Here is a 22,384-nt window from a genome sequence, read left to right on the forward strand (position 1 = left end):
AATTAAATATTGGGTGATGGAGAAAATACTTTGTAGGGAGGGGAAACCAGAGTTAGGAATAATGTATTAGGAAGCTGATACTCTTGTCCAGTGTTTCGCAAACCAGAATACACATCAGAATTGTCTGGGGAACTTTTTGTACAAAATATAGATAGTGAGGTATTACTGTACATACTGATTCTATGGGAGCAAGACTGAAGTTTAATGATCTATATTTCAAAAATACTCTCCAGTTGATTCAAATGCATGTGAGGTTTTTAGTCAATGTATAATATGTTATTGGAAGTGATGAGGAGGACAAAGAAATCAAGATAAATGAGAATGTAAAATCAGTAGGACTCTGTGACAGATTTGAAGGGAGTGGACAGTGAAGAAGAGCGGAGACATTTGATGATTAGATGGTTCTCCTCTGAACATCCAAGTGAGATAGCTTACTAACAATGAGTTTGTTAGAGGTTAATGGAAACAATGACTTGGGAGTATTTGGGTAGGTAAAGGCATACTTATGGATGACCTAACCATTGGGAAGTGTGCATAAGGTAAAAAGAAAAAGGGCATGGAAAGAAACTTGAGGAAGTTATATTACAGAAGTTTTGAAGTGGATACATGTCATTTTTAGATAGATAAAAAGTGATCCTCTTTTCTACCACATGACTGTTGGTATCAGGCAAAAGTAACCACTTCTCTAGGAGTCAAAAGAGCCAGAAACTCACTTTCCCATTCCCTTTGCACCTAGAGTGAGAGGACTTGATCTAGGTTTGAACAGTCGAACACACTCACACTGGATTTGTAATATGAAGAGTGGGAAACAAATGGAAAAAAGGGAATTTTGGTTGTAAAGTCAGGCAAGGCAGCTATATCAAGACCCCAGCAAATGTATCCTCTGTCTGCACCAACTGCATCATCAGTGTGGGCTGTGGCATCCTGAGCTCAGTAGCAGTGATAGGAAGTTCTGCCGAGCAAGTGTAGAAATTTGATTTTGGCTGTTGACTCACTGTATTGCTTCCTTCTGTTCCTGCCCATTTTTACCTGATTCCTCCAATCTCCTTGGAATTTCTATGTAATGGTAAATTTCTATTCAGATAACTAGTTTCCTGTTAGAAACAAGTGCTCTGGCTCCAACCAAAGAGAGAAATAAGGGAGAAACTGGAAAAGGATACTGAGCAGAGTGATCAGAGAAGCAGGAGGGAAACTGGAGAGCTGAGTGTTGTGACCATAAAGGGAGAAAAAACACTCAAGGTCATAATGAAGTAAGTACAGCACCAACTGGCAAAATGAATGCTGTGGTAGAATAAGGGGTAAACAGAGTTCATTGAGTGCGAGTAATTAAAGATTTTTAGTGTCTTTAGGGAGAGCAGTTTTCAGGTTACGATTGAGTTGATGCCAGAGAATAGTGACAAATGAATAGGAAACATGGTGTACAACGTGAAGGAAGTATTTTTGATTACGCTAAAAAAATGTGGACAACAGTTGGAATTTGGTTACTGCCCATGGACAAAATAAATAAAAGTTTTTGAAAGAGAAGAGAGGAAAGCATCAAAAAGAGAAATAGGGTAGGAGAACTGGAAGTCAGAAATCTGGGAGGGTGGAAGAAAAAGGAGGAGGAGGAATAGAAAAGCATAGCAATGATGTGGAGAGATAAGTGTAGGAAAGACAAGCAAATGAAGACAGGGGTAGTACCAGATAAACCCTGAAAAGGATGTAAGGGGAAAGTTTACAGGTGAATCTTTGTCTTAACTCTGGTTTTCATTAAATGTTGTGAACACTGGGAATCTTTTCTTATTCTTTTATTCAAAATTCTAAGTTCATTTTCTTAGGGAATTTGTGTATAAAAGAGAGCGTTTCATTTTAAAGTTTATCTTGGAAATTTTGTTCATAAACATACTAGCATTATTGGAAAGTTCTTTCCATAATTAAAAATTGCTTTATATTTGTTATTACAGTCATTAGAACTGACTTTCTTTAGAAATACTGCTGGGTTTACTTGACAGCACTTTCTCTTCCACCAGTTTTTCTAGTAGAGCAAAACTGAGCCAAAGACTGAAGCCTAATTCAGGTGATTAAAATAACCATTGCAAATAACTCCAGTTGTTAAATGTACTTTTAATTGGAATAGGCTCCTTTTCATGAAATCCCAAATCACTAATAATTGAAAATTCTCAAGTTCAATATGTGTATGTGTCTTTATTAAGTTGTAAAGCTGGAAAGAGCAGAGATATTTTCTACATACTTCTTGCGCATTCTCTCTCTTTCTCTTTCTCTGTATTTAAAATAGTCAACAAAATTGCTGTCACAAGTACGCAAAAGAATAGAGGAGCTAATATAAATGACTTACCTTAAAAGTTTAATCTGAGATTGTGATCAACTAAAAAGAATGGATATTTAATGAGAATAACTGAAAGATTTTTCACATAGGACACATGTGACCTGATATTTAAATCCAGTTTAAATTGTTTAACTTTCTAGTACACCAAAACTTACAAAATCATTTTAGTTATATTAGAAAGATAATGAATTATCGTTAAAGGGAATAATTCAGTCTTACAGGTGTTTTGCTTATCCAGATTTAGTCACAAAAATAAGATATACAGACAATTTATTCATTGTTTTACATTTTCCACTGGCATTTTTTTGTATTTTGTAAATCAATCTAAAATTATTATAAATTGTACAGTATTTTGACTATTTTACTTAAAGAACAATGAATATTATAGAATCAATTTCTCTCTTACCCATATCTTGTAAGAAATTGTGGAGATCCCTTTGAAGAGTTAGGCTTTCTAAGTAGAAAATAATAAAACAGCACTGGAATGACAATAACACAAGTAGCAATTCCTTATACACCCATTTATTTTGGAGGCTTTATTTCCCAAGATCAGGAAACTGTTGTTTAAATAAATTTGCTTTGAACGTGAGTCAACCAGTTATGCAACTGTTTCACTTTTGCCAAAAGAGGAAGGAATGAAGAACTAAATTTCCTTAATAGCACCCAGGGATTCCCTTCAGGACAAAACTAAGCTCTTCTTCTGGGTATTATAGATTTGAACATGTAGAAGTCCAGGTTATCCCACAGGGCATTATAGTCTGTGAAATCATAAACATCAAGTGATAAACATCAGTTCTAGTTTTAACTATTGAAATTACAGTATTTTCCACCACAGGTGACACTTCTGACGTAGTTATGCAAACTTCAATTTATCTGTAGTTTTTGATGCTCTGTGTGCCTTGATCAGTGTGGTTTTGTCTGAGCTACTCACACTTGATTTTAATTAAGCCAGAGTTCCAGATTCCCTTCAGGTAACAACTCTAAGAGTGTTGTCCTCCTTATGTAAACTTTGCTCACATTCCAGACCTACAAGTAACTTCTCACTTTAAGATGAAAATTTATGAAAAAACCTTACCAGGTAAAATTCAGTGGAAGGAGCAAAAGAAAAAGAAATCCAAGGACCACAGTAGGAGGTGGCCTAGATCAGTGCTTCTTAAACTTTAATTCCTGTGAATCTCCTGGAAATTTTCTTAATATGCAGATTCTGTTTCAGTAGGTTAAGGATTGGGCCTGAGGGTCTTCATTTCTAACAAGGTGATGCCTTGGGACATTTGCTATCCTCAGGGTCTCCCTTCATTTACAGGTTTAGCTGATCAGGGAACACATCATTACAGAAACAAACAAACAAACAAAATGACAAATGTAGCTGGCATGCAAAGAGAGAAGCAAAGCGTAGCCAGAATGGGCAAGGGAGGCTGGCATGGGTGGGATCACATAGAATCTAGAGACTATGTCAAGGACTTTACTCTGTTCTTTACCCCAGCTGAAAAGAAAACTATCGAGGGATTTTGAACATGCTGGTCACATGTTCAGATTTGTCTTTAATTATTAACATGGAAATTGGTTTTGAACATGAATTGAGAAAATAATGGCATTATTTATGTCAAAATAGTATGATATGAAAGTGTTTCATATGTTTTGATATCTGAAGAGTCGAAAAATGTTTACCCTCCACTTGGAACTAGATTGGTAGCTGCGGGAAAGCAAACAGCGTATTTTTTATAAACTCATTAATCAATTATCCTGTGTCCTTAAAATTGTGCTAGTAAAAGCTAAATAAGAAGTGAAAAAACAACACAGATCAGAGAAAAGTCATTGTGAAAACTCAGCAGAAGGATAGAGTTAGCGGTATAATGTGCATCATTTAGCTTCAACATAACCCAACTTGACTTAAACATAATGCTCCCTTCAATTTTGTATAATTATCTTTTAATTCATTTTATTGCCTATGGATGAATACAGAGGTCTACACTGCAGCTTTCAGTATGAGAAGTCTTTTCAATTTTAGCATATTTAATAGTTGGGTCAGGGTATCACATTGTGATCTTCATTTGCATTTCCCCAATGACAAATTATATTTAGTATATTTTTGTGTTCTTATTTGACATGTGTATATCTAGTTTAGTGAAGTGTCTGTTCAAATATTTTGCCCATTTTTAGTGGAGCTATATAATTTCTTATTACTGAGTTTTGAGAATTTTCCATATATACTGGATACAAGGCTTTTATCAAATATATGATTTGATATATATATATCTTCTTTAGGATCTTGCTTTCTTTTTCTCCCACAAGGTACTGGTCCATTATGCTGATTGGACCTAGTGAGCCAGAAAGAGCAACTATTGTAGACCTATTGGTAGACATTTGCATGCTACAAGATGAGAAATAAATCCAACAAATTTCAGGGCCCATTTAACTTAGTGAAATTTCTAGGGGTTTAGTTGTGTGTATCATGTGGATATATACCTTCATAGGTGACGGATAAGTTGTTCCATCTAGCCCATACTACAATTTTAAAAAAGGCAGAACACCTAGTGGGCCCCTGGATTTTACAGGCAACAACATCCTCGTTTGGATGCATTAATCCAACAACTTTAGCAAGTGATCGGAGAAGTTGCTACTTTTGAATGTGGTTCAGAACAGGAGAAGGAGTTTTAAAAGGTCTAGGCTGATGTACAAGCTGCTCTGCCACTTGGGCCATATGATCAGGCAGAAACGATGGTGCCTGAAGAGGTAGGGGCAGATAGGGATGCTGTTTGGAGCCTTTGGCAAGCCTTTATAGGTTAAAAAAAAAAAGCAGTGCAGACCATAAGTTTGAAGCGAAGCCCTGCCATCCACTACAGATGACTACTCTCCATGTGAGAAATAGCTGTCAGCCTGCTACTGAGCCTTATTAGAGACTGACTGCTTAACCGTAGGCCAACCAATTTTCCATGGGACCAGAGCTGCCTTTCATGAATTTCATGGGGTCAGGTGGTATTATATGACCACCAAACCATAAAATTGTGAGAGCACTGCCACACCAGTATAAAATAGAATTGTTATGCACATGCTCTAGCCTGAGCAGGCCTTGAAGGTACCAATAATCTACATAAAGAAGTGACCCAAATGCCCATGGTCTCCATGCCTGCTACACTGGCTTCTCTATCCCAGCCTGCAATATGGCCTCATAGTGGGTAGCGGGGCATTCTCTATAATTAGTAGACAGAGGAAGAGATTACACGGACCTGGTTTATAGATAGTTCTGCAAAATATGTAGACACCATCTGAAAGGGGACAACTACTGTCACTCTGTAACAATCCCTAGAGGATAGAAGTGATGGAAAAATCCTCTCAGTTGACAAAACTTTGGGTAGTGCACCTGGTTATTCACTAGCCTAGAAAGAGAAATGGCCAGATATATGATAATGTAATGATTCAAGGGCTTTAGCCAATGGTTTGGCTGAATGGTCGGGGACTTTGAAGCAATAATACTGGAAAACTGATGACAAGGAAATTTGTGGAAGAAATATGTGGATAGATCCCTCTAAATGCACAAAAACATGTCCCATGTGAATGCTTACTAAAGGATGACTTTAGCCGTTGAAGACTTTATAAGCAAGTGGGTAGAATGTTGCATTCTATGGACACCAGTCAACCTCCTTCTCTAGCCATCCCTGTCATAACCAAATGGGCTTATAAAAAAGGGTCTATGGTGGAAGGAATGGAGATTATGTATGGGCTCAGCATCATGGACTTCCACTTACCATGGCCAGCTTGGCTAAAGATGTTTCTTAGTGCCCAGTCTGCCAGCAGAGATCAACACTGAGTCCCCAATATTGCACTGTTCATCGAGGTAATCAGCCAGCTACCAGGTGACACGTTGATTTCATTGGACAATTTTCCATCATGGAAGGGTGTTTTGTTATTATCAGAATAGACACTTACTCTAGATATAGATTATTCTTCTCTGCAGGCAAGCTTCTTGCCAAAACAACTATCTGAGGACTTAACAGAATTTTTTATCCACTGTCTTCACATTCATCATAGCATTTATCTGATCAAGAAATGTACTTCACAACAAATGAAATGTGGTAATGGCCCCAGGATTATAGAATTTACTTACCTTACCCTGTTTCCCTCCATTGTGAATCAGCTAATTTGAAAGAATGATAGAATGGCCTTTTAGAACTCAGTTACAGCACTTTCTGGAAGAGAAAACCATGCCGAGTCAAGGTTCTTCAGAAGGTTGTGTATTTTTTGAATCAGCATCCGTTACTGTTTTACCAAGGCTAGTTTTGAGTTTGACTCAGAGCAAGAGAAGGCTTTGCAACATGTCTAGGCTGCTATGCAAGCTGTTCTGCTACTTGGGCCACATCCAGCACATCCAGTGGTGCTTGCTGCAGTGGAAGATGCTTGGACCCTTTAATATTCCTCTAAAGATGGATCACAATGCCAGCCCTTAGAATCTGGGAGCAAAGCACTGTCATCCTCTGTGGATAACTACTCTACTTTAGAGAAACAGTCATTGGCCTGCTGGTGAACTTCAGTAAAAAAACAAATATTTAACCATGGGCCACCAATTTGCCATGAATCTAGAGCTGCCTTTGACAAAATCACTGTTGTCTGACCCACTGACCATAGAGCTGGTTTTGCAGGCAGCATGCCTTCATTAAATGAAAGTAGCATACACTTGATCAAGCATGGACAGGCCCTGAAGGCCCAAGTAAGTTACATAAAGAAGAGGTTAAAATGCTATTCGTCTCTACTTCTGCTGCCATGGCTTCTCTCTCCCAGCCGGCACCTTTGGTCCCATAGGGTGTTCTTTATGTTTAGTTGACAGAAAAGAGAAGACAAGACTGAGGACTGATTTTTGGGTGGTTCTGCCTAGGATATAGGCACCATCAGAAAGTAGACAGCTACAGCACTACAACCCCTCTCTATGACATTCCTGAAGGACAGTGATGGAGTGAAAACTTTCCAGTGGGAAGAACTTTGAGCACTGCACCTGGTTTTTCACCTTATTTTGGAGGAGAAATGGGCAGAAGTGTGTTTATATACCAGTTCATTGGCTATGGCCAATGGTTCGGTTGGATGTTTAGGGATATTGAAGGAATGTGACTGGAAATTGATGACAAGGAAATTTGAGAAGAGTTATATTAATAGATTTCTCTGAATGGGGAAATAACATGAAGATATTTCTGTCCCATGTGAATGCTAAACAAAAAAGTGATCTCAGTAGAAAAGGATTTTATCATCAAGTGCTTAAGATGACCCAATCTCTGGACATGAGTCACTCTTACTCATACAACTTCTGTGACCATTCAATGGGCTCATAAACCAAGTGGCCATGGTGGCAGGAATAGAGGTGATGCACAGGCTCAACATGGACTTCCACTTACTAAGGTCAGCTTAACTCTGGCCACAGCTGAGTTCCCAAATGAGCCAAAATCAGAGACCAACACTGAGTGCCTGATATGGGCACCATTCATTGGAGTGATCAACCAGTACCTAGAGACAGCTTAATTACACAGGAAAATTTTCATTATAGAAGTGGAAGTGTTTTGATCATGTTAGAGTAGACACTTCACTCCAGATACAGACACAACTAGATACATTGACTTCCCGGCAATCAATGCTCCTGCTAAAATGTGTATCTTTAGTCTTACACAATTCCTTATTCACTGTCCACAGTATTCCTAACAACACTGATTCTGATCAAGGAACTTCACAGTGAAATAAGTGTGGCAGTGTGCCCATGCCTGTGGAATTCACTCATCTTACCCTTCTCCCCACCATTCTGAAGTATATAGTTTGATAGAATGGTGAATGGCCTCTTAAAGACTCAGTTACAGCAGAACTAAATGGCAATGTCTTGCAGAACTGGGGCAAGGATCTCCAGAAAGCTGAATGTTTCTGAAGCAACTTCTAATACATGGTACTGTTTCTCCCATAGCTAGGGCTCATGAGTCCAGGAATAAAGGGGTGGAAATTGGAGTAGCACCTGTGGCACCATTACCTTTAATACCCCACTAGCAAAATATTTGTTGCCTGTTCCTGTAATTTGATGCTGTTCTGACCTTGTGGTCTCACTTCCAGAGGGAGGGATGCTTCAATCAGGACACAATAATGATTCCATTGAGCTGAAAGTAGACTGCCACTTGGTCCCTTTGACTCTACATTCCTTTGAATCATCTGACAAAGAAGGGAGTCACTGTGTTGGCTGAGGTGATTGATGCAAACAACCAAGGGAAAACTGGACTACTGCTTTACAAAGGGGGTAAGGAAAAGAATGTTTGGAATACAGAAGATCCCATGGACTGTCTCATAGAATTATCATTCCCATGGTTAAGGTCAATGGGAAACTTCAACAAACCAATCCAGACAGTAATTCTAATGAACTAGACTCTTCAGTATTGAAATTTTGGGTTACCCTACCAGGTAGAGAGCAATGTCTACCTCAGGTGCTTGCTGAAGGCAAGAGGAATACAGAAAGAAAAAGAAGTTAGTTAAAATTCTGACTATAATCACATGACCAGTTACAGATATGAGGACTGTAACTGCCAAGAGATTTCTTTCTCAGTTTGACATGAACGCATTTGTGTGTGTGTAATACCAAACAAATACCTTTGTTTTCTTTCTACCCTTATACCCTTATCATGTGACATAAGAGGTATTGACTTACCATTATAGTAGGTAAGTGTTGTTAATTTGACGTCACAGTATTCAAGTTACCAGATATCAAAGAGAGGAGTAAAAAAATCACTCAAGGATTTTACCTCCTCATCTGCAGAAGGGGATTACATATTTCAGTTGTACACACATAGCTGTATCATGCTAGGATGAATATAACCTTGAGGTTTTCTTTATTTGGTGATAAAATATGGTTTGGGGATATGTGTATGGGTGCCAAGTGGCTATGGGTAATGTAATGTTTAATTTATGTGTCAACTAGGTGGGCCATGGGCCATTCTGGTATCTGGTTAAACATTATTTTGTGATGCGTATGTGAGAATATTTCCAGAAGTTATTAGTATGGAATTGGTGGACTCAGTAATGCATTTGACTCTCCCCAGTATATCCGGGCATCGTTCACTCTGCTGCAGGTCTGAATGAAACAGTGAGGGAGAGGAAAGTTGAATTCAGTTTCTGCTTGACTAGTTGACTGTGATCTTCAGCTGCTCTTGGTGATCCTGATTCTCAGGACTTCATACTTAGGAGGAGTCTATACCTTTGGCCCTCCTGTCTTAGGCCTTTGAAGTATGATACTTGCTGTCCTCAGTGTCTAGCTGGCATAGGGCACTTCATGGAGCCTCTTAGCCTCTGAAATTGTGAGTCAATATCTCATAATAAGTGTCTTGAGATGATAGATATATGATGTTCATATATAGATAGATCTTCCTAGTTTTCTTACCCTGGGCAACCATGACTAAAATAAGAACTCACTGTATGTTTAGTAAACTTCTTGTTTTATCTTGTAAATTGTGGGAGTTATCATGATGCAGCTATTAGGTATTGCTCTAAAAAGTCTCACTACCTTTTCAGAAGAGGTAATCATTACATCATTACTTCATAAGGAACATCTTGTGTATGAAATTTTTTTGAAAAAGAAGGTCTAAAAGCTAGTCTACCTTGATAATTAATTTTTTTTAAAAGTATCAGAGATGCCTCCCATTAACCTTACTGAAATCAGGCAATGAGGTTTTAATTGGCTATCACCTGTCAATCATGGTTCCCAAGAAAAAATAATTTTTTAAAAGTCCACAATACTTCATTCTTTAAAACACATGCCCTGTGTCCTTTTGCCCAAAACTGGGAGGGAAGTATAAACTGAGGTTGGAAACTTTCAGAATATTTTTATACTGCTATTTAAGTAGGGAATAGAGGATATGTAGAAACTCCATTCTGTCTGGTGTCTGAATATCTTAATATTATACCAATATTGCCTCACTCGTTATTTTAAAGTAGTGATTATCATATATCAGATTGCTATAATGAAATATCATAGACTTTTTGGCCTTGTATCACAGACATTTATTTTTTACATTCTGGAGGATGGGATGTTCAAGAGTACGGGGCCAGCAGATACTGTACGTGGTGAGAACTTGCTTTCTGGCTAGTAGCAGACTGCCTTTTCACATGGCCTTTTCTGGTTGAGTAACTCCTGTAGAGAAAGATAACTCTATTATCTCTTCCCTCCTTAACAGGGGACTAATCCATCATGAAAGCCTTACTCTCATGACCTAATTTAAGCCTAATTACCTCCCAAAGACCCCACTCTAAGTAGTACCATATTAGTTGGTTAGCACTTCAATATATGACTTTTGAGGGAAGCCAGCATTCAGTCCCCATCAGTGGCTTGCATTGTATAGTTCCAAAACAACAGCTTCAATAGGACTGAATCAGAAGCTCAAGTATGATACCTATCAATCTGTGCTTTCTTAAGCTCTCCAGGTGATTCTGATGCCCACTGAATTTTGAGAACATTTGTTTTAAAAGAACAACAAAAAAGAGAGAGAAAGCCTATACGAAGAGGTTTTGACACATTGCAGATACATGTAGTACATAAGATTTGCCATAGTTAGTCAACAACCAAAATTTAATTACCTTGTTCTAGTTTCGATGATTTGTTTTTGCCTAATCCTAATAATGTTATTTCTTTGGACATAGTATAGGACAATTTTATCCACAAGGTCCTGAACAGTAGAATTCTCACTTCTACTACAAGGTATTCTAAGGTGTCGGTGGCGCGATATCATGTACACGTGAACACGGTGCGGAGAGAAGCGAAGCAGTTCTCTGTTTATTGATTTTTGTAAAAGGGTTTATATAGGACATGCATGATGCCTCACATACCATCTAAGTTATAACAATGTTAATAATCTTAAGCTATTTAGGTTCCCAGGCTCCAGCTGTAAGCACAGGATGTTACACGATCAAGGACAGATTGTTTTAAAGTTTGTCACCAAACTTCATTAAGTAGGCCATCTCTTATCCAGCCAGCTATGCCTGTCTTAGGTTGTCCTCCTCTGAGGATCTTACCCATCATTGACTATCCAGCTACCCATACTGAATACATTAAATAGCCATCTCTTATCCAGCCGGCTACATGACATTTCTCACAGCTTGTTTATCATTTCAGCCCATGGCTTATTCTCTAGAGCCTTCAGGTGGGGGCCTACATAAGGTGATGAGAAAAATCATATATACATGCATATAAAGAGGAATTATGCATTCCTTTTAATCTCCAGGTTAATGAATGCACCTTCATAAGAAAGAGTGTTTCAAGGATACTATTTGTATTTCCAAGGGATTGTTTAAACCAGCATCAGCAGTGTTCCAGACAACTGGGTGAATTTAGCAAAATGATGTATCATCCTTCACACCTAAGTAGCTGTTAAACAATACATATTTAGTATTCATATATATTTCATATTTTCTCTTTAAAGGAATTAGCTGAATATCTTATCCAAAATATGGAGTTTTCACAGGTGAATATTTTACCTTTTTCCCAACATGCCTCTGAAATGGTGAAAATAATGTACAAAATGAATAAATCTGTAACAGAAGTGAGTGAGATCATATCATTTGACTGGGGATTTTTGTAAGGTCAAATCACAGCACAGGAATCTGTCAACCAGACATATACAAGAGAAGGCTACAAGGAAATCTGAGTTTCTGAGAGGCCGCCAATTGTCTGTTCCATATTCACAAACCTAAATTAGGACTTGACAGGTAATGTTCACTTGACAGGCTGTACCCCACTCATAGACTCAAAGGTTGACATCAAACTTCTCATTCAAAGAAAAATCCATAAGGAAACAGTTCTAAGTGATGACATAAGAAATATACATCAATTGCCTATGCTTTCAGTTAGTCTTTGGATCATTGCAATGTATGAGCAAGCAGAAATCTAAATCATTGACAGGAAACCACCTGAACAATGGAAACATTAGACAGCAATAACAATCAACAAAGTATGGGACGTTCTAGCCATAGGAAACAGATAAGAGAAAGAAAAGGGATCTGAATTGGAGGAGAAGAGGTAAAATTGTCATTATACGCAGATGACATGAAACTACATATGGTAAATCCTAAAGACTCCACACAAAAATTACCAGAGCTGATAAACAAATTCAGCAAAATAGGTTACAAGATTAACATACAGAAATCTGTTGCATTTCTTTACATTAACAATGAAATAGCAGAAAGTAAGAAAACAAAAAACAAGAAACTCTTAAAATAGCATAAAAAAGTACTTAGGAATAAACTGGACCAAATTGAAGTTCCACATTTGGAGATACTAACTACTATATATAAAATGGATGAATAACAAGGTTCTACTGTATAGCATAGGGAACTATATTCAATATCTTATAATAGCAAATAATGAAAAAGAATATGAAAAGGAATATATATGTGTGTAACTGAATCACTATGCTATACAACAGAAATTGACACGACGTTGTAAACTGACCATACTTCAATCAATAAAGCAATAAAAAGGAAAAAACAAACTATGGAGATAGGCAATAACAATAATTCTTTAGGGAGAAGAGTAAAAGCAACTGGAATGTGATTAATCCACTCCCATTTCCCAGGACCTGGAGGCAATCCCTCAAAGGAACAAAAATAAGACAGGTAACTTTGTCTAATCTTGTGACCTGTACCTCCAAGAATATAGAGTAATGATATTTATGTCATACTTGTATCTTTAAACTAAACTTCTTAATTTGAGGGCTTCTCCCTGATATTTTGTCATATCCCGTCCGAGGGTTCAGTCCTACTTATAATAAGAACAAGAATAACTCCTTCTGATGTATGATATTTGTGATTGTCATGAAAGAAATTGTAGAAATAAGCTGGCATGCAGCAGCCATCCCAGGCCCAGTAATGTCCCTGGGCTCATTACCAGCTCGAAAAGAGTGATATGCACACTTACACAGTTTGTGTATTTGTGCTCTCAGTTACTTTAATATTACCAATATTTCACTAATGCTTATTTAGGACTTCATGTGTGTAAGCTACTGTGCTACCTACTACAAAAGACAGAAAGACTTCTACATTGTAATCATAAAGAACTTGTAGTCCAAAAATATTATTTTACAAGGACAAATGGGGCCAAGAAGTATAAATAAACTGTTAAATGTTTTAAATCAGTGAGCATTCCTATTTTCTTTGGGATAATCTGGCAATGCGTCTTGGGAGTTGTAACATTTGAGAGGGAATTTGAGGAAATGATACCATTTCAATTTTAAATGAAGACGAAGCAGTTGAGTGGGGAGGATTCTCTGCGGAGGGTCTTGTGTGAGCAGAAGCATCAACCTGAGACAGAGAGGTTTGTCCAGAAGGCTTTCAGGATGAAGGCTATAACTTAGAATTGTGGAGGAGGAGCCTTCCAAGTTAAACTAAGTTAAATCAATGTTTTATTTGAAAGGACCTCAGATAATGTCAGAGTGAACAAGTGCAGGATGAGGTATAAATAAATAAATAAATAAGTATGTAGATGTATTTATATATCGTATAATCTGTACATATAGATATGTATAATACAAATATTTATATATAATATAATCTTGACATACATATAAAGAAATAATCATCTGCATAGGTATATATACAACTCTAGATACATATACCATATATGTCTATAATCTGGTAGCAAAGACAATCCTTTAAAAGTTGTTGAAGAAGGATATGATTTAATCAGAGTCCTGTTCATCAAGTTTAATCTGGCAGCTATGTTTGGAAATGAAAAGAATATGAACAGCTTGGAAAGGATAAATAACTAGAGTTTTACAAAATACAAAGGCTGATAATTTTGAAGGTGAAGGCCTGAGTGAAATCAGTAGGAATGCATGTGGAATTTCAGTTTTGAGAGAGGAAGGGCAGAGATGGACCTAATGGATCACTTATTATACTTAAATAGTATGGCATATGAGAACTTACAGGGACTTACAGGGACTTTTAGGGCAGAAAACATCCAGAAGCTTGCTGATTTTCATGCCTGTCCCAACTAACCACTGAGAACTATGACATTATATGGTCTTAACATTATTTGAACTATGGTCATACACATTTAAATCTCCTTGTTGTCAACAACACATCCAATAACTTTTAAATATTACTGATTACTTAATCTTATAGATGTTATTTTCTTTTTAATTCTTGGAAGATTGAGCCATTTCCTTCCTATTCTATCACTTCTCTCTTCCTCATCCCAGCTTTTTTCTTCAATCTAAATTCTTAGCTTTCTGAATTAGTAAAGCTTTTCAGATTTCCCAACAACAAACAAACAGCTAGAAAAGGACTTAAGAAGCATTATAGACAGGGAGATGCAACTCAGTTCTTCCAGCTTCTCATAGAAGCACACTGAGTTAAGAGCATCTTCATGTGGTTTGGCCTGACCTTCACTGTCTTAACTCCCTTCTTATGTTCTCCTCATTTTTTTTTTCTATTCTTTTTATTCCTCTGTCTGACATGACATTTGAATCCATGTCCCAGATAGAGTGGAATGAAAGAACCTTTTGATGGCTAGCACAAGTCCTGAGATTTGCCTCTATTCACTCAGACACAAACATGCTCACTCTATGGAGTTATATGTGACTCAAGTCTCCAGGCTGTATTACTATCAAAGGCCTTATACTCAAGTACTTTTCAGATGTACAACACTATTTTAGTACTTAATAAAAGTTTAATAAATGTACTTATAAAACATTTAAGAATATACAAGCATGTAAAATGTTTCATTTTAATTTCTGCTTTAGTTATTTTAGTAGGAGATGAACACTTGATTAAAATTCCCTATTTCTGATAAGCTATGCAATATAAATAAAATATATTTAAAGATATATTAGGTAGTAAAATCTTATTAAAATAATAGGACAATTATGAATGCAAGAAAACTTTGAATGCTAATCAACACACAGCAGTGTCTAATCTGCATAACTTTGTGTTATTTCATGTAAGAGAACACTTATTAATAGTAGATCTAAATATTTCTCTTTAGCATTTTTGTCAGAGAATCTATGACTTTCTTATTTCTCAAGCTGTAGATAATTGGATTTAAGAAAGGAATTATGACAGTGTAAAATAGAGAGTCCATCATATCTTGATCATCTGCTTGTGTAGTTCCAGGGCGCACATACATGAATAGAAGAGGCCCATAGTATAAAGAGACAGATAGGAGGTGGGCTCCACAGGTGGAGAAGGCCTTCCTTATGCCTTGTACGGACTTCTTCTTTAAAATTGTAAAAAGAACTAATGTATAAGAGACAAGGACAATGAAAATGGTGAACACCTGAATTGAACCCGAAAAAATAAAAATCATCAGAACATTAATAGAAGGATCAGTACAAGAGATTTTAAACAATGGCATGACGTCACAGTAAAAGTGATGTATTATGTTGTAATTACAGAAGGTTAATCTGAATAAAAAACCTGTATGGATTAATGCATGAAGAACACCACCTACAAATGATGAGAATAACAGCCACATACATAGTCTATTAGTCATAATCACTGGATAAAGTAACGGGTTACATATGGCTACATATCGATCATATGACATTGTTGCCAGCAGAAAACATTCTGTTGTTGCACTGACTGCAAAGGAAAAAAATTGTACCATGCATTCAGGGAGAGAGATCATCTTATTCTTGGTGAAGGTGTTGACCAGCATCTTGGGCGTCACTGTGGATGATAACCAATTATCCACAAAAGCCAGGTTCCCAAGGAATAAGTACATGGGAATGTGAAGTTGAGGTTCATTCCAGATGAGAGCAATCAGACCAAGGTTTCCCACAATGGTGATGAGGTATATCATCAAGAACAGCAGGAACAGGGGGATTTGCCACCCTGGTTGATACGTAAGTCCTGTGAGAACAAACTCTGTCAGCCCTGTTGCATTTTTCATTTCCATTTCCTTAATCGCTGGCCTCTGAAATAAAATGCAGTAAACGTAAAATGGACAGCCATCAAGAATTTAAAAAAAGAATTTGGTGAATGTAATTGAAATAAAACTATACACTAGCCTAAATTCCCTTTGTTTTACTTCCTCTTACTAAAATACATAAAAAAGTATTTGTGGAAATTGTCATATTGGAAATGTACAATTATTTTATTTCAAAATATGTACAGGAATGAAGAGAAGAAAGACATTCTGAACATGATCAAATTTATGGGGAAACTATTAAATGAGGTAATCTTGTGTTTAGGTTATGGTTGCGGCATCAAAAGTAAAGATGTTAGAAGCGCCTGGATTATAGTATTTTTTAGTGCCATATAAAAGAACTTAAATTTTGTTCTTCAAACTAGTAAGAAAATGCTGAAAACTGTTAAGACAGGGAGCAGCATCACCACTTTAAAAAAATAAATAAATAGTTGATTTTAGAAAATAAGCTGCAGAATGAAGAACCTGGTGTCAGAAATACTCATCAGGAAGCTGAGCTTTTGTCCAGCGATTCCCAAACCATGTTACACATCAGAATTATCTGGAGGAGTTTTGGTATAAAATATAAGATCTTGGATATTACTTTAGAAATTTATTCAGTAGGTCATAAATGGCATCTAGTAATATGTTGCTTCCCAGGTGATTAAAATATATGTGAAGTTCTTAGTTCATGTGTGATATGACATTGGGAGTTTTGAGGAAGAAAAGAGATAGATCAAAATAAATCAGAATGTAGAGTCACTAAGACTTGGAGATATATTAGATGTGAAGGATTGGTTAGTAAAGGTGAAAGAGTTGCTTGATGTCTGGGTAGATGATCATCAGAAATTGAGATTGAAAACTCAGATGCAGTGACCAGTTTTTGCAAGGAACATTCCTGAACATCAAAGTGGCATAAACTTAGCAGTATGATTCTACAAGAGCTTAATAGAATAATGACTTTGACATCAGTGAGGTGGCTGAAAGCATAGAATGTATGACCTCTCCAGTGGACAATGTGAATAAGGTAAAAAGAAGAAAGTAGTGAGGATAAATGTGAGGGAGTTGTATTAAATTAAAATGAGTATCCATCATTTATTAGATGGAAAATATCTGATACTCTTTACTGCCACACAATTCTGGGTGGTAGACAAAATGTCATTCACTCTGGAAGCCAAAATTCTAAAAACTGTTTCCCATTCCTCTTGAACCTAGTATGAGGGAAGTAGGCTAACTAAGGTTATCCACTCAAACTCACCTACACTGAATTTGGAATATGAAGAAGGGAGAAAGGGTTCAAATGTGGAAAAAGAGATTTTTGGTTGCAAATCAACCAAAGGAGCAATATCATGATACCAAAATATGTCCTGTGCCCACAACAGTGGCATTGTCAGTGTGAGTTGTGGCATTTAGTTCAGCAGCAATGGCGGCAGCTCTTACTGAACTAGAGCTGGGACACGATTTTGGCTGTCTACTGTCTCTTCTTTCTCTGTGTTCCTGCCCATTTCTCCAGTGGATTTCTCCAGCTTCCCTAGCACTTATTTGTTATAGCCACTATCTATTCAGTTAACTCACTTTGCCTTGCAACAAGGAACACTGGCTCCCACAAAAAGAGAAAAGGAAAGACCAGAAAAGGCTACTGAGCAGAGTGACCAGAGAAGCAGTTGGGAATTGGAAGTTGAGTGTTGAGGACTGTAAGGGTGGAAAACAGTCATGAATGACAAAGGAAAGTACAGTTCCTAAAGCAAAATAAATGCTTTGGTAGGATAAACAGTGAACAGAGACCACTGCATGTAGGATTTAAGAGATTTGTAGTGGCTTTAGTTTGAGCAGTTTCCATTTTATGATAGAGTTGAAGTCGGAGAATAACGAGAAATGAATGGGGAGCAAGTGGCACGGCAGTGAGGAGGATGAAAGAGCAGCCAAGATGTGGAGACACATGTGAATTTCCTGTCTTGAGGAAAAACGTCATGAAGGCTTTCAAAAGAGTGGGAGGAAACAGGATAAAGGCATGGAAAGGGAAATTTGCCTGAGTGAAAAGAAGCAAGAAGACAAGAAGGGGCATAGATGGATAAGGAAACACAAAGCAATAAAGAGGCAGAGAGAAAGTATCAGACAAAGGCTGAAGATGAATAAAGGGAAAGGCTTGAGGTAGGCCTTAAATATTTGTCTTAACTCTGGTTTTCATTAAAAGTTGTCAGCACTGGGAATCATTTCTTTTACTTTTATTCAAAATCCCAAGTTTATATTCCTATGGAATTTGTGTATGGAATAGAGACTTTCACTTTAATTATACTTTATAAATTTGTATTAATAAATATGCTGCCACTGCTAGAATCTTTATCACTGTGATTACAGCAGACATTCCCTAGAAATCCTGCTATGTTTGCTTGACAGCTTTTGCTTCTCCACCAGTTTTGTTAGCAGAAAAAAACTGAGCCAAAGACTGGCACTTAATACAGGCAATATGAATAACTTGCCAATAACTGATTTTGTTAAATGAACATTTATTTGGAATGGATTTTCTTCCATGCATCCCAAATGACTAAATATTCAAAAGTTTCAATTCAGTGTATGGGCACTTATTAAGTCATAAAATTGAAAATAGCACTGGAAAAACATTTTGTGGATTTTTCCATTATATTTTTTTCAATGAAATTATTGTCAGAAGTGGGTGAAAAGTGGAGAGGTTACCATTTAAGTGATTTAACTTAAAATTTAATCAGAGGATGTAGTTAATTAAGTGGAATAAGTATTTTGAACACAATTATCAGAAAGATTTCTTATACAGGAAACATTATGACCTAAATCTGTAAACCCGCTTTTAATTTGTTTAACGTCCTAGTTCACGGAAACTTATCCTATGGAGTCATTATAATTATTCTGAAAAAATAATTACATATCATTAAAGGGTAACAATGTAGTGTTAGAGCTATTTTGCTTATCCAGATTTTACTTACAATAATAAATTATTATAGATAATTCACTATTTGTTTTCCATTTTCAACTGGCTATTTTGGTATCTTGTAAACCAAATCAAAATTATTAAATTTAGCATTATTTTAACTTTTTATAAAATATAATGGAAGTTATAAAAGTGATTTTTCTCTCACCAATATCTGTTAAATTGTTGAGATCCTTTCAGTGCGCAGCTTTCTGAAGTAGAAAAGAGTACAAGAGTGCTGGAATGACAATAACAGAGGCAGCAATATTTTGCACACTGATTCATTTTGGAAGCTTTATCTTCCAAACTCAGGAAAATTTTGTTTATATGAATTTGTTTTGAATACAAGAGTCAACCAACTGTACAACTGTGTGCTTTTGCCATGGGAGGAAGGAGTGAAGTACTAAAATTCCCCTGATGGAGCCCAAGGATTCCCTTTAGTACAAACCTAAGCTTTTCTACTGGGCGTTATGCACTTGGACATGTGTGAGGAATCCAGGCTGTCCCACAGGGCATTCCAGACTCTGAAATCATAAACATCAAGTCATTGTGGACATTTCCAGTTTTAACAATTGAAGTGGCACTACTTTTCCAGCACAGATGACATTCCTTATATTTTATGCAAACTCCAGTTTATCTGTGAATTTTGATACTCTGAGTCCTCTGATCAGTTTGGTCTGGCTTACCTAATCACACATGATTTTAATAAGGTCAAAGTTCTAGATTTCCTACAGGATCCAGCTCCAAGAAAGTTGTCCTCCTCGTGGAAACTGGCTCACATCCAGACCTATACCAAACTCCCCATTTACAATGAAAATTGATGAGAAATCTTATTAGACATAGGTCAGGGAGAGGAACAAAGGAAAAACAAAAGGAAAGACCCCAGTGGAAGGTGGTCTAGATCAGTCCTTCTCAAACTTGAGTTTCTGTGAATCTCTTGGAGATTTTCTTAAAATGCAGATTCTGTTTCAGTAGGTCAGGGATGAGTCCTGAGGGTCTTCATTTCTAACGATGTGATGCATCTGGACATTTGCCATCCTCAGGGTCTCCCTTCATTTGCAGGTTTAGCTGATCAGAGTAGTAGATCATTACAGAAACAAAACAAAACAAAAAAGGCAATTGTAGCTGGCATTCAAAGAGAAGCATAGAAGCCAGAATGGACAAGGAAGACTGACATGGGTGGGATCACATAGGATCTGGAGGCTAGGTCAGGGGCTTTGTTCTTTACCCCATCTTAAAGGAAAACTATTGAGAGATTTTGAACATGCTGCTCACATGTTCAGATTTGACTTTAATTATTAATTGAGAAGTTACCATTGATCATTCATTTAGAAAAACAATGACATTATTTGTGTCAAAATAGTATAATATGAAAATGTTAATGTTTTGGTTTTGATGTCTGAAAACTCAAAAATATTTAACCTCTGCTTGGGATTAGATTGTCAGCTGGGAGAAAGCACAAGACATAGACTTTGATAGACTCATTAATCGCTTATCCTGTGTCCTTAGAATTGTGCTAGTGAAAGCTAAAAAAAGCATGAAAAAAAAAATCACCATAGACCAAAGAGAAGTCATTGTGGCAACTCAGCAGAAGGGCGGAGTCATCAGCATAATGTGCATGAGTAGCTTCAACATAGCCCAAACTTGACTTAAATTTAGTGTCCCCTTAAATTTTCTGTAATTATCTTTTATCTAATTTTGTTACCTATATATGAATATGAAGATCTGCATTGCTGCTTTCAGTATGATTAGTGTTTTCAGTTTTAGTCGTTTTAATAGGTGATATCACATGGTATCACATAGTGGTCTTCATCTGCATTTCCCCAGTGACAAATTATATTGAGTATATTTTTGTGACCTCATTTGACATATGTATATCTAGTTTAGTGAAGTGTCTGTAAGATTTTTGCCCACTTTTTATTGAAGTACAGTTGGTTACAATGTGTCAATTTCAGTGTGTGAAGTCTGGGAAGATTATTCCTCTGGCTTCATTCTTTTTCTTCAATATTGCTTTGGCAATTCTGGGTCTTTTATGATTCCATATAAATCCTAGGGTTATTTGTTCTAGTTCTGTGAACAATGTTCTGGGTAATTTGATAGGGATCCCATTAAATCTGTAGATTACCTTGGGCAGTATGGTTATTTTAACAATATTGATTCTTCCAATCCAAGAGCATAGGTTATCAATCCATTTCTTTGTCATCTTTAATTTCCTTAATCAATGGTTTGTAGTTCTGCATGTATAAGTCTTTCACCTCCTTGTTCAGATTTATTCCTAAGTATTTTATTGTTTTGGATGCAATTTTAAAAAGGATTGTTTCTTTACTTTCTCTTCCTATTATTTTATTGTTAATTTAAAGAAATGCAACTGATTTCTGAGTGTTAATTTTGTATCTGGCTACCTTGCCAAATTCTTTTATCAGCTCTAATAGTTTTTGTGTGGAGCTTTTAGGGTCTTCTATATATAATACCATGTCATCTGCATATAGTGATAGTTTTACCTCTTCTTTTCCAATTTGGATCCCTTTTATTTCTCTCTCTTGCCTGATGGTGTGGCTAGGACTTTCAAGACTATGTTGAATAGAAGTGGTGAGAGTGGGCATCCTGGTCTTGTTCCAGATTTTAGCAGGAAGGCTTTCAGTTTTTCACTGTTGAGTATTATGCTGGCTGTTGGTTTGTCATAAATAGTTTTTATGATGTTGAGATATGTTCCCTCTGTATCCACTTTGGTGAGAGTTTTTATCATAAATGGATGTCGAATTTTATCAAATGCTTTTTCTGCATCTATTGAGATGATCATGTGATTTTTGTCCTTTCTCTTGTTGATGTGGTGTATCATGTTGATTGATTTGCATATGTGGAACCATCCTTGTGTCCCTGGGATGAATCCAACTTGATCATGGTGTACGATCTTTTTTATGTAACGTTGGATTCTGTTAATATTTTGTTGAGGATTTTTGCATCCATGTTCATTAATGTTATTGGCCTCTAATTTTCTTTTTTGGTAGTATCTTTGTCTGGTTCTGATATATAGGTGATGGTGGCTTCACAGAATGAGTTTGGGAGTACTCCCTCCTTTTCAATCTTTTGGAAGTGTTTGAGAAGGATCAGTATGAATTCTTCTTTGTATGTTTGGTAGAATTCCTCAGCGAAGCCATCTGGTCCTGGACTTTGTAGGGAGGTTTTTAATTTGCTGATTCTATTT

The 22,384-nt window shown here is 36.7% G+C and overlaps 1 protein-coding gene across 2 annotated transcripts; it reads right to left on the reverse strand.

The window, feature by feature from the left end:
• Nucleotides 1-15,296: 15,296 nt before the first annotated feature.
• On the reverse strand, nt 15,297-21,049 carry LOC105087748 (olfactory receptor 5H2-like). Of its 2 annotated transcripts, XM_010978498.1 has the most exons (2): nt 21,038-21,049; nt 15,297-16,229 (listed from the first exon to the last, which is right to left on the reverse strand). In XM_010978498.1, the coding sequence occupies exons 1-2, from the start codon at nt 21,047-21,049 to the stop codon at nt 15,297-15,299; spliced, it is 945 nt and encodes a 314-aa protein (XP_010976800.1). The 2 variants fall into 2 exon arrangements, with proteins under 2 accessions (XP_010976800.1, XP_031313531.1); XM_031457671.2 differs by lacking the exon at nt 21,038-21,049 and having other exon boundaries at nt 15,297-16,247.
• Nucleotides 21,050-22,384: the final 1,335 nt, after the last annotated feature.

The sequence above is a fragment of the Camelus dromedarius genome, chromosome 2, assembly GCF_036321535.1.
Source record: "Camelus dromedarius isolate mCamDro1 chromosome 2, mCamDro1.pat, whole genome shotgun sequence".
Lineage (NCBI taxonomy): Eukaryota > Metazoa > Chordata > Mammalia > Artiodactyla > Camelidae > Camelus > Camelus dromedarius.